The sequence below is a fragment of the Odontesthes bonariensis genome, chromosome 21, assembly GCF_027942865.1.
Source record: "Odontesthes bonariensis isolate fOdoBon6 chromosome 21, fOdoBon6.hap1, whole genome shotgun sequence".
Classification (NCBI taxonomy): Eukaryota; Metazoa; Chordata; class Actinopteri; order Atheriniformes; family Atherinopsidae; genus Odontesthes; species Odontesthes bonariensis.
The window spans coordinates 7,984,271-7,995,660 of record NC_134526.1 but is presented as its reverse complement, the minus strand read 5'-3'; the positions used below and the strand labels follow the sequence as shown (position 1 = coordinate 7,995,660).

At 40.4% G+C, this 11,390-nt stretch overlaps 1 protein-coding gene across 1 annotated transcript; it reads right to left on the bottom strand.

Moving 5' to 3' along the window:
- Positions 1 to 483: 483 nt before the first annotated feature.
- Positions 484 to 11,325, bottom strand: limd2 (LIM domain containing 2). Its single transcript, XM_075453233.1, has 4 exons — positions 11,059 to 11,325; positions 3,769 to 3,813; positions 3,409 to 3,545; positions 484 to 3,326 (listed from the first exon to the last, which is right to left on the bottom strand). The coding sequence occupies exons 1-4, from the start codon at positions 11,059 to 11,061 to the stop codon at positions 3,167 to 3,169; spliced, it is 345 nt and encodes a 114-aa protein (XP_075309348.1). The 5' UTR covers positions 11,062 to 11,325; the 3' UTR covers positions 484 to 3,166.
- Between the last annotated feature and the right edge of the window lie 65 nt (positions 11,326 to 11,390).

Genomic DNA, 11,390 nt, shown 5'->3' with positions numbered 1-11,390 from the left:
TAAGTATTTCAAGCACTCAGGTCATAAAATGGCACATGTCGACTTGTTTCATTAGTAAGTAATCAGAAGTATTTGCTGAAATTACATTATAGTCGCAGCATCAGAGTGCATTTATTTACTCCATTACATTTCTGTGGTATTTACATTCACTAGTTATTTATAGAATTACATGTTTCATATTTACATGATACATTATCATACACTGAAATTAGCTTAATATATTCCATTTGTAATGAATGTCAATAAACTGTCTTTCTGTTACTGCTTTTCACACTTTTCAACACAAGTTCATCAGGACATGAGCTCAACCTTTCACTCAACTGGTCATTATCAAAGAAATCAGTGGCAGAAAATATAAATTTCATGAAATCAGTCCAGCCAGTAAAAGTATAAAAACATTTTAGAGTTCTTCAGTGCTAAATAACCTACTAGAAAATTAGGATCCTTCCATTTCCACATTAAACACACCAAGAAATCAATGTATTAAATCAACACCAGCATTTTATTTTCCAAAAGCATGTAAAAAACAGAAAGACAAACAAGAATATGCACAAAATGATTGTGTACATATTGGTGTAGAAAGGGGGCGTTTACATTTTAAAATGTTCCGACTAACCAACAGACAGAGGTGACAATAGAGTGGAAAGACTGCGAACACAGTCCAAGCGTCCTTTTGCTGTAAGGCCACCTCAATCTACATGCCAAGTCTGTAATATAGAATACACTTACAAAGATGGATACATTTATAATGTCTCGGTGACAATAGCAATGACAAGTCAGTCCACTTTAAGTGCAGCACAAAAATGAAATGACTCACAGATCGAACAATGAAAGATTTACACTGCAATCATTCACCTGAGCCTCTTGGCACCAGTGTAAAGTGTACCTTTTCTGCTCTTTTACACTTAGAAGATGCAATTCACAGGTTTTGCTGTTGTACCTTGGCAAACTGCTAACAGAGATTGACAAAGACAGCATTTTTAGATACAATTCTCTTGATTTTAAAGCATTCACTAAGATCCAGAGGACCATTTTAAAATGACATAAGAAAACATACATCATAACACATAGAATTATAATCGTTTTACATGTGGGTAAAATGGTTATAAAAGAAAAAAAAAACTGGCTGCTGGTTGGGTGAATTATTTCTATGCTAAAGACTGGGGCTTGGGAGTGAGGAGGTCTGTTCTTGAAAAGGCATGAACAGAGGATTTCTTAATAAAGATCTGTTCCCTCAAAGATCTTGTTGAAAACGCAGTAAGGTCAGCTATTTATCTTATAAGGCTTCTCTTTAAAAAAGTAACTGCTCAAGTTTCGCTTTCTTCTCTGCACAGCATGCTCAAATTCACAGTAAACCTTCAGTCACAAAAAAGTACTTTGTGTCATTCAAGTGTCAGCGGTAACCAGACATTTTCTAAAATGAGTTATTTCAATGGCTTTGGACTGTGTTAAATGGAATATAAACATGGAAACCTTGTTTAACTTGAGGCTCAATGTTTCAATTAAATAGGATGCAAAGCATCTGGTGTGCAGCAGCTGCATTGCAGACTGAGGCAACATGTTGAAAAATGTTCAATAAAAAGGCTATGTTGAGTTCTTGGGCAAATCGTTTTGTTTTTTTCGTCCTCTCACGGTAAACACTACTGTCACACTTTCCCCAACAGGGGGTGCTCTTCCCTGGGTTTTGCATGCAGCATGCAGGCACACATCAGGGGACCAATACAGCGACAAACTCCATCCACTTACTGTGAAATTAACATCAAGATCAATAGGTCCAGTTGCTAAGCTGCAATTAGCTAATAAGACAGGAGATATGATCAGGAAGGCATTAATTTAAAGAGGGAAACCTGCGCACCCTGACCAGATGAAAGTGAGGGGACAAACGGACAGTGACGGGATACATTTATGTCCCCATAACCTACTCAGTTGTATGAACACGCTTCTTCAGAAAAATCAACACAAGACATCTACAGACATGCATGGGATTTCCTCTTAGATTCAGCTCGTCCATCAACGTTATCAGTCATGACAGAAACATATCTGTAATAGTCGGTTAAACCAAATGTTTATAGTTCCTCTTAAAAAGCTTTATAGAACAGATTAAGGGATGACTGTGGACGAGTACTCAATTTTCTGGTGATTTTTGAACATCTTGACTGATGATCGCGTGCAAGATGAGATTACAGCACAGTGGGGAAAGTTCACTAATCACTAACTACAGCTCTATGTACAAATAGTATACAAAACACAATCTGAGAACTCCATCTAAAATGTCAACAATAAAAGCACAGAGAATTTCCGTTTACGAGCTTCTCTTTTAAGAATTCGTTCGCTATGTATCAATGAAACTAAACCATTCACAGCACAAGAGTTCAATACAGTAATAAGATAAGGCTGTTAAGACCCAGTCATACCAAAACGCAAGGATAAAACTTAAAGTGATCCTTAAAATAAGAGCCGTGGGATGAAGTGTGCATTATTAAAACACAAAAATCATACACGAGGTGAGCTGTTGCCGACGTGCACAGTTATTATACAGTACTCTGTACCCTGTTTGTTCCTTAAGCATGTGAAACCAGACAAACTTGTCTGACAGCATCATCATACCACTGAAGAATTTGTGTTTTGTTACGATGGGTGAAACTATGAAATCTATATATTTATTTGATCCTTGGGCGAAAATTGACCTGAGCACATGCTCTACTGCAGAACCTCTTAAATGTTTGCCCGAGCATGCAAAAAAAAAAAGAAAAAAAAACATTCCAGAAATAAAAGGGTGCAAATTATTAATAATAAGAGTAAAAAAAAAAAATTAAAAAAAATTAAAGTGTATTTTGTTACACTCCCCCACACCAGAGAAGGCTTTTGGTCACAATCAACAGCCAATTCCAAACAGGGAATTGGAAAATAAGTTTAAGAAAGTAAACGTTAGCAGCTAAATTTAGCCCCCAAATTATTCGTGGTCTGGATTATGACTGGCCAGTCATTTCCAGGTCGTTTAAGATTGTATCTGTTCTGATGGCATTTTTTAAAAAGCACGTGAGAGCGTGAGTTACTTAACTGTGCCCCCACCTTATGAGGCATGTGTTCATCGAAATATATTGGAGGTGTTAGGATGAGGAAAGAAAGAAAAGGCAGATCTGAGTCAGGACACAGGAAGACATGACTATGGGGTCTTTGTTATATTATCTGACTCCTTGGAGGCCCAGAGCTCTTTGTGCTGCTTGCGTCCGAAACCCTCGTCGTAGTTCCCTTTGCTTTTGAAAAGCTGCTGGAAGTGGGGTTTGCAGTAAAACTCGCCTTGAAGAGCTGCAAAGGTCCCAAGGCTGAAAGGAGAAAGAAAACACTCAGTTACGTACAATCCAAGGACACAGGAGGAGGGAAAAAAGGGCAGGAATACATAGTCACCTGAGTTTGGCGTTGCAGTGCTTGCAGCAGAAACATGCTGAATGGAAGACCTGGTTGTTGGCAACCAGTCTCTCCATTGGGTAGACTGTCTTCTCACATGATGAACACACTTCCTTCTGGGTCTTAAAGCTAAAGGACTGAGCCCATAAACAAACAATTTACAACCTCACACACAGTGTACCTAGTTGAATTTGACATAATGAAACAAAAAAGGCATTAAAAGGCCTCCTTAGCTCTGTAGTGAGATCAAATTCTGATGAAAGTGAAGTGGAGCACGAGTAACACCAGCAGATTAACAGACAGCCATGAATATGGTGTGATTTATTTAAAAAGAAAAAAAGACACAAAACGTATACCTACCTTGGATCGCTGGACAGGTTTTTCTTCAGTGGCGTTTCTGGTGTCCTGGGAAGAAAAATTCACATCTAAACAAATGCACTGAAACCTTTTTCATAAGTTGGATCAAACCAACATTACTCACAGCCTAATAAACTATACATGTGCTGCATGGTACTGGGCTAAAAAGTTCCTGGTTGAAGAGCAACCCCTTCTTTTTGACTTCTGTTACTCACAGTAACACAACGGTGTCGATTAACAAACAACAAATATGCTTTCCATCAGACTACAAACGACAGAAGAACCTCACAATTTGTTGTGTCCTCTTTCTACCTCTACCCGTGTTTTTATTGTCAATCTGATCTGTTTCTCTCTCCCAGTTTCCATTCACTCCATCTGTCTCTTGGCCCCCTGGGGAGAGGATCAGGTACCTTCTGTCTGGTCATGTGAGCCGAGCTGTGGGTTGCTCTGCTTGGAGCTGCGCTCAGCATAGCAGAACTACTAAGAAGCAGCTCTCCATTGAAGTCATTTGAAAGGGTTTTATCACATGGAGTCCCTTAGAAGCTGTAGATTTCTTAGTGAAGTCACAGAAGTGACACCAGTGCTGCCAATCTTTACTCTTTCATCTCTTTCTTTTCATTCAACCCTACAATCATGTGCACTTGATGGTTCATTCCTTGGCTGTCATTTAATGCAGGTCAGCACAATTTATTGCACACTGCACAGGAAGCTTTAATGCTTTAACACGTGATTGCATTTTGACAGGAGCAACTGAAAATGTTACCACGGTACTAAGAAGGTTAAAAAGTATGAGAAAACCTTGCTGGATGAAGTGACAGAGTAGCTGCTGATAGCATCTTTATGCAGGGCTAATTGGTTATTCAAGCGGATAATAAACAGAAACATTCATAAGCGTACACAGAAGCTGCCACAGAAAAACCTTAGTGCGGGGAAGAAGGGAAGCCTCTGTAGGAGAGGTTGGGGAAAGTCCACTGCAGACTTTGCTAAAAGCCTGTTATGTAAGACAGTTTGGCTGGAGCTGGAGGACAAGGTGGAGTCGGGACGGTCGCTGCAAAGAAAGGGAGCTCTGCTGATCTATTTTTTGCAGGCTTATTACTTTCACATTCAAGAGCCAAGAACCAAATCAGCAGCATGAATTATGACCGACTGTCATGAGTTAAGATCAAAAGTTATTGATTAAATGACATGGGAAAACTTTCCATTGTGGGTATAAAGATAAGATAAAATAAATATAACAGATTAAAGTGTGTGTATAAACCCATCCAGGTGGTGTTTTCACATTCAAGATGGTATCTGACGTATATACGAGACTGAGCAGGGAAAAGACCAATTACGGTCTCGCTATAGTTACTGAAACTATCAAAGTAAGGTTTTGGGGGGATTTTGGCTTCACTACAAAAGCCAGACTCACTTTTGTTGCATTAACACGACTCACGCTGATAAATGAGCTCACCGAGGTGCAACATTGTTCCAAGCACAACTAAACAGATGTGTATGCATTTTCTTATCAACCCTCCCGATCTGTGCACCAATTCTGAGCTCATCTCTTTAGATGTGGCACAATTTGATTAGTCATATTAACAGCATAAATACTGCCTGTTTTTTTTTTTTTAAAACCATTATTCATTAAAGCACCAACTAAGAGGGAGGAACAACATAGGTGTTGTCGACCGGATGGTATAGTTTTGAAAAGATTAGTTCATTGAGAGTGAGGACATGCAGCTTCCTTTAGATGCAATCACATCCCAACAGTCGGGCGTCTCCTCCTCATCCTCAACTCTGTGTTGCTGCTAGCTACCAGACAGCTCAAACTTTTCTGGTTTTCTAGCAGCTTGCATGCAGCACCACTTCCTGTTGCTTCTGTACAACTGCTGAGCCAAGATGACTTTGATCCTTTCCCAGAAATTTTGCAACAGAACTGAAACTTAAATTTGAATGTGTATATTTGTTAAATGTCTTACTGTGCGTTTATAGATTATTTACTTATGCAGAGGGCTGTAAGAGTAGGGTAATTAGGTCAATAAGGGCCTCATGTTAACTCCTCAGAGTTAAGACATAGGCATGCCGATATTTTCGTGGTAAAAACAGAGCAGAAAGATAAGCCACCATGTCTGGGGTAGGCATGCCTTCCACAAACACATACATCCTGTGAGACTTCAGATTAGCTTGTGCCATCTTTTCTTCTTTTTGCCTTATATGTACACAAGTTTAAATTGCCACCAAGCAGCTTGTTTGCGGCAGGAAGTTGTTATGACACTTCTGGTTTCCTCTGTGTTGCAGAGTCCCAGTAGAGACCAGCAGTAGCTCCAGTGCTAATTCATTTCCAGTAATTGGCTAACAACCGTTTATCAATGTTCAACCATGAAAAGATCAAAGCACACAGAAATTATGATGCGTTTATAGCCAGTTGTTTTCGATGGGAATTGAACAAACGTCACAAACACTGAACAAGGTGTTGATAGAGAGGATGTAGGATGAGATTAATAAGCGCTGCACTGATTTCATTGAGGATCAATCTGACACACAGATGTGAATATTTTAGCAAACAAAGAGCACTTTCAGGCCATTGTTCAAATGGTCTTGCAACAGAGCTTCAACTCTGAGCTCACAGCATCAATTTCTCCCACTGAGCCCTCATTTCAGTTTTAATCTCACCCTCACATGTCAGCGCGTGTGTGTGTGTGTGTGTGTGTGTGTTCGTGCTGTTAACACCCAGGAACTTGTCGGCTGATTGCAACAGCTTCCTCTTTTCTTTTTGACCATGTTCAAGCGAACAGTTTGACAAGTTCAGAATGACACTTATCTGCCGTCTTCCTGAGAATTTGATTAAAGATGCGCTCTCGTGTTTGTGTTCACGAAGAGGCTACTGCACCAGAAAAAAAGGTATGACTTGGGTCAAGTTAGCTTTGGAGGTGCTGACAGGTGAATTCTGCTTTAAGAGTTTAAAAAAAACGCACAATATTAATTAATTGTGGCAGTTTTGCTCCGTTGTAGAATTAAAACAAGATCCCTTTAACTACTGATTTTATCTATTGTTCTTATTTCTTTCTTTTTTGTTTAAAATTTAAAGCATGGTTTTTATTTCTACTGTTTTAATGTATCTGTGAAGCACTTTGAATCACCTTGTTGTTGAATTGTGCTATACAAATAAACTTGCCTTTCCTTGCCTATGAAGCAGGCCCCTCTAGTTCAAATCTTAGATGTGAATCTAAGCCATTCAACCAGCACCAAGAACTCTTTTACAAGGTCAACAGGTCAACTCTTAAACTTTAAACCCATCTTTGCATTTGTGCTGCTCATGGCCAGAAGACAAGACAAACCCCACTGCTCCACATCTGAGCGTCACACTGGGTCGCACGTTTCCCTGCAACAGGCCCTTTCAAGGAAAGGCTGGCGCTATGTTAACAAATGTCTTCTGTCATTTCTCCAAATTAAGGCCTCAGCTCTCTCCCATTCCTTATTTTTAGAAACATGATGATTGTTTATTAATTTGGTTGGCAGAGAGAGACAAAATGCGAAGCACCTCATCCTTCAAAAACAAACTGTTAATAAAGCTTAGTTATCATATCTGAGCAGATTACATCTTGCTGTATATTTCTTTTTGGATTTTACGCCATGGCACTGATCCAAGTCCTAAAACTGCTGCTGCAGCGAAGATAAACAGCCTCCCTTTGACACTAATCTGAGTTCAATCAATAAATCAGAACATGCAGAGACCAAGCAAGTTATGCAGACAAGATGCCTGGGAAGGGAAAAACTCTCAAACTTTCTGTGATGGAAAATGAACTGAGCATGAAGTTAAGACCGCCAGACTGCTAAAAGTTGTATGAAATGGCCTCATTCAGACGAAGGTTCACCACACCGGCCTGCAGGGTGATCACATCTGGTAGTCTGTTGAAATGTTTGGTCAGCCAGTTCTTCTCTTTCATTTCAGAACTTCCTGTATGCAAGAAGAAAGTGACGAGGCATTTTTCTGTGTCGGAAGGCACCGGACATCCATCGCATGTCTGCATGTCTCTTCTACAAGCTGACAGACACTTGTTCTTTCACTTCCTGTCTAACAACTGAACTGTAGGCTGAGCCAGGCTGCAAAACAAGAGCTGGAACTGAAATCGGATATTTTTCAACAAGCTTTATTTATACACCTCCTCTAAAATGTTGGAAAATAGTGCTCATAATCGAGCGTAATTTCTCAGAACCTAACCAGGTGCTCAAAACCAACCAAACCTTGTGAAACATCTGCTCACTGAACTTTAAAGTTGCACCGCACTGCTGTGAGTTTAGTTCCTTTTTTGACGCAGCTGCCGAAAGTCCCAATTACACCACTTACAGCTTCTGATCAATACCTCGGAGGGGTGTTCAACACCAAACATCACTCACATCGCTTCTTTTTGCCCGCTGACCCCGAACCAAGTAGTTCTTATAAATAATGGTTGGCGCTGGAATCCTGCAGCAGCTGGTCTCTTGGTGTTCTCTTCTTAAAATCTAGTAGACCCAAACCAGTAAGGGCCTGTGTAAAAATGTACCAGACGTGAAGCCTGTGTTGACTTGACATGAGAGGCCGCTGCCATCTGCCAACTCACTGAAGGTGGTGAGGAAACAGCCTGAAGTAATACACCTGATCAGATGTTATCGTGGACTGGAGAAGAATGATTTCACAATCTAATTCTACTCCACGGCTAGAATTCAACACAACATGCCTCATCCAGTCTTGGGGGAAAAAAAAAGAAGAAAGAAACCAAGCATGCAAATATCTCCTCCACGATCACAGCAAAATTTCCATTACAAACTTAGCTGCTCTCTGGGACAGAGACACCAGGGCCAAGGAACAGCAGAAGTTGTGTTTAAAACTCCTTCACCCAATAAGGCGCCTTAAGTAGTCAGTTCTCATGTTTAAATGAGATCATCTAAGTTACGGTGAGCTGTTGGCAGATTACAAACATAGCTCTGCAGACTTAAAAATGTAATCTTAGACATTTGTTGCTTACTGATGATGCTGTGGGAAACTGGAGTATTTCTAAACAGTCTTTCTAGTGACTTTAGTAGGTCAGAACTGACAGCATGTTTAGATAAAAAAAGCTATTAACTGTGAGTCACCCAGAGCTCAAATTGCAGCCTGACAGAAAATGGAGATGATTAAAGTTTTACGTTTTAAAGTTTCACAACCTTTCCTCCTCATAGAGAAACTGGTTTGTTGTTGTATGGGTAAAGCAGCCAAATGACTATTTACAACTTAAGAAATCTGTCTGGGATTTATTTTACAAGTGAACCTTGTCAGGAAAATTAAACAAATAGGGGCAAAATAAAGGGAAAGGAATGTGCTCGCCAGCAGTGTGTGAGCCAGGGTACTTCCATACAAGTTAAAGAAGCATAAAGTGAGGTTTGCATCCCTCAGAAGAAGAAGAAAAGTTTTTCCTTTCATGAGTGGGGTGCATGCATGCGTGTGCTCCCAGCAGTGAAAGATTTGTCAGATGACTGGAAAAAGATGACCTCTTCTTAACACAGATGATTTGGCTTGCAAAAACTAGATGATCAAGCGTAACACTTCCATACAAAAGAAAGAGTAACCACTTAAATCACTTAAAAACACACAACCAAACAAGGGAAAAAAAGGGTTCTGTGTTCTTTGGCTCACTTAACTGCCATAAACATATTTCCTATTTACAAAGCAATAGGGGATGAGAAAGAAAGGAAGACGGGTGTTACGGGCCAAGACAGCTTATCCTGCCACTTTTGCCTGCAGCTTTACGGCTTGAACTTGCTAGTGCCCCATTTAATACTGTTCTGCACATCTGACACCAAGCAAACACCCCCCTCAAACATATGGCACTTCCAGCCTGCACAACAAATCAGGTTTTGTGCCATTGTTGGTAATTGTTTGACAAGACAGCATATGGTCAAATAAAATAGATAAACACAGCCCTCATGCAGCCTTACACAATGCGTTTCTAAAGCATACTCATATATTTTGTTTTCTGGACAACAACAGACCACTCGAATTCTCCAAAATACTGACGTATGAGAGCCAGGAGAACAGGGTGTCAATCTGTGCTGTCAACTCTTATCGAGAAACAGTCAGTCAGACATAAAGACAGCCCACTGACAGGAAATGAAAACAACCGTGTACTTACTTAAGCCTTGTAGCCATATGCTGGTGCAATAATTACAGGCTGCTAAGGCTGTGGTGCCTCGAATGGTTGTACCGGACCACAAAACTGTCGAAAACTACTTTACAACACAAACATGGGACACAAATCTGTTTTATTCCATCGGGGATAAGCTGAAAATTCAGCCACTCGTGCATTTGTTAGGGGAGTTTACGAGCTTCAGTGAACATTAGTTTCACGTTCCAGCAAACACAGTCGAGTCTTATCAGATTTGTGGACTACATGCGTTGAGCACATATGTTGTCCAAGAAATCAAAACTAAACTAAAACCGTTTCACTCATCAAGAGAACACTTGTTTGTGTGGCGTGTAACCCTCTAATCCCGATTTCTGTTGCCAATCAAATACCTTGATGCTGTTGTGGCCATTTCATGTAAGCAGGAACATGAGCACAATCAGGTTTCTCGATCTTGAGTGAGATCAAAACTAAGATAAACCGAGATATCAAGGTGCATACCGTGCATGCTCACTGAAGTACACCATCTATTGTCATTCTTATGTGTGTAATCGTCTTTGTTTAGTTCCTATAGGTTAGATTTGCTTAAGTGGTAAAGGACGCAATAGGAAATGTATTGCTCCTTGTCTCCAAAAGGCTATTTGTAACCATCTGCCATGTCTGGCAACAGAGGCTCGAACAAAACAAAACATTATTACACGCTGCATAATGTTGACGAACAGGCCAATTTTATGAATAAACCAGTAAAAATGAGGGTAATTGGATTATTATTCATCATAAAGAAGCTGAATGGGTGAGAAGGGATGCGGTGTAATGATGAATTCAACAGACTGAAATACAATTGTTGGTATTAATTAGCCGCCGTGCTAGCTAACACACAGACATCACAAGAATAGGCGCACCGTTAGCATTTTAATGACCACGGCGGCGGATATTTAAATTCTTTCTCCCCCCCCAAAAAAAATAATTCAGGGCAAAATCTCCCAAATACAGAATACGAAGGGGGTATACAGAACAAAGCCTGCTAAATCTATCCGAGTGGACGGACATCATCACCTCACCTCATTTCATTTCACAAAAAAAAAAAAAAAGAAACACAGAGAAAGAAGAGGGGAGAGCGACGGAGGGAGGAGGAGAGGCTGCAGACCAACGGGCGAGAAAAAGCACTCACCATCTGCGCTTCTTCTTCTTCTGACTGATACTACGAAGTCTGTTCAGTCTGAAAGCTGGAGGCTGATAGCTGCCCTCGCCTTTCTCTTTGCCTGTGAGGCTTTTTGTGGTAGAAGCTGATGCCGGTGCCGGTGAGTTTCTAACGCTGAGCTCCTCTCTCTCTCCTCGTCTCGGTTTTCAACGGAACAGTTTTCTTCTTCTTCGGCAGGATGTCGCAGGCGATTGGTTCCCATCTGGTCTTGGCGCATTCGGTGCCCCGTCGGACAAATCAAAACTTAACGGTATCAGCAACCTTTTTTGCTGTAATAACAGAATAATAAAAAAACAACGATA

Bases quoted from the DNA above. Each gene is read 5' to 3' on its own strand.
- limd2 (XM_075453233.1), bottom strand. The intron at 3,546-3,768 runs GTAGGTATACGT...TTATGGGCTCAG, and splicing joins AACCTGTCCAGCGATCCAAG to TCCTTTAGCTTTAAGACCCA. The intron at 3,327-3,408 runs GTGACTATGTAT...TTCTCCTTTCAG, and splicing joins CACTGCAACGCCAAACTCAG to CCTTGGGACCTTTGCAGCTC.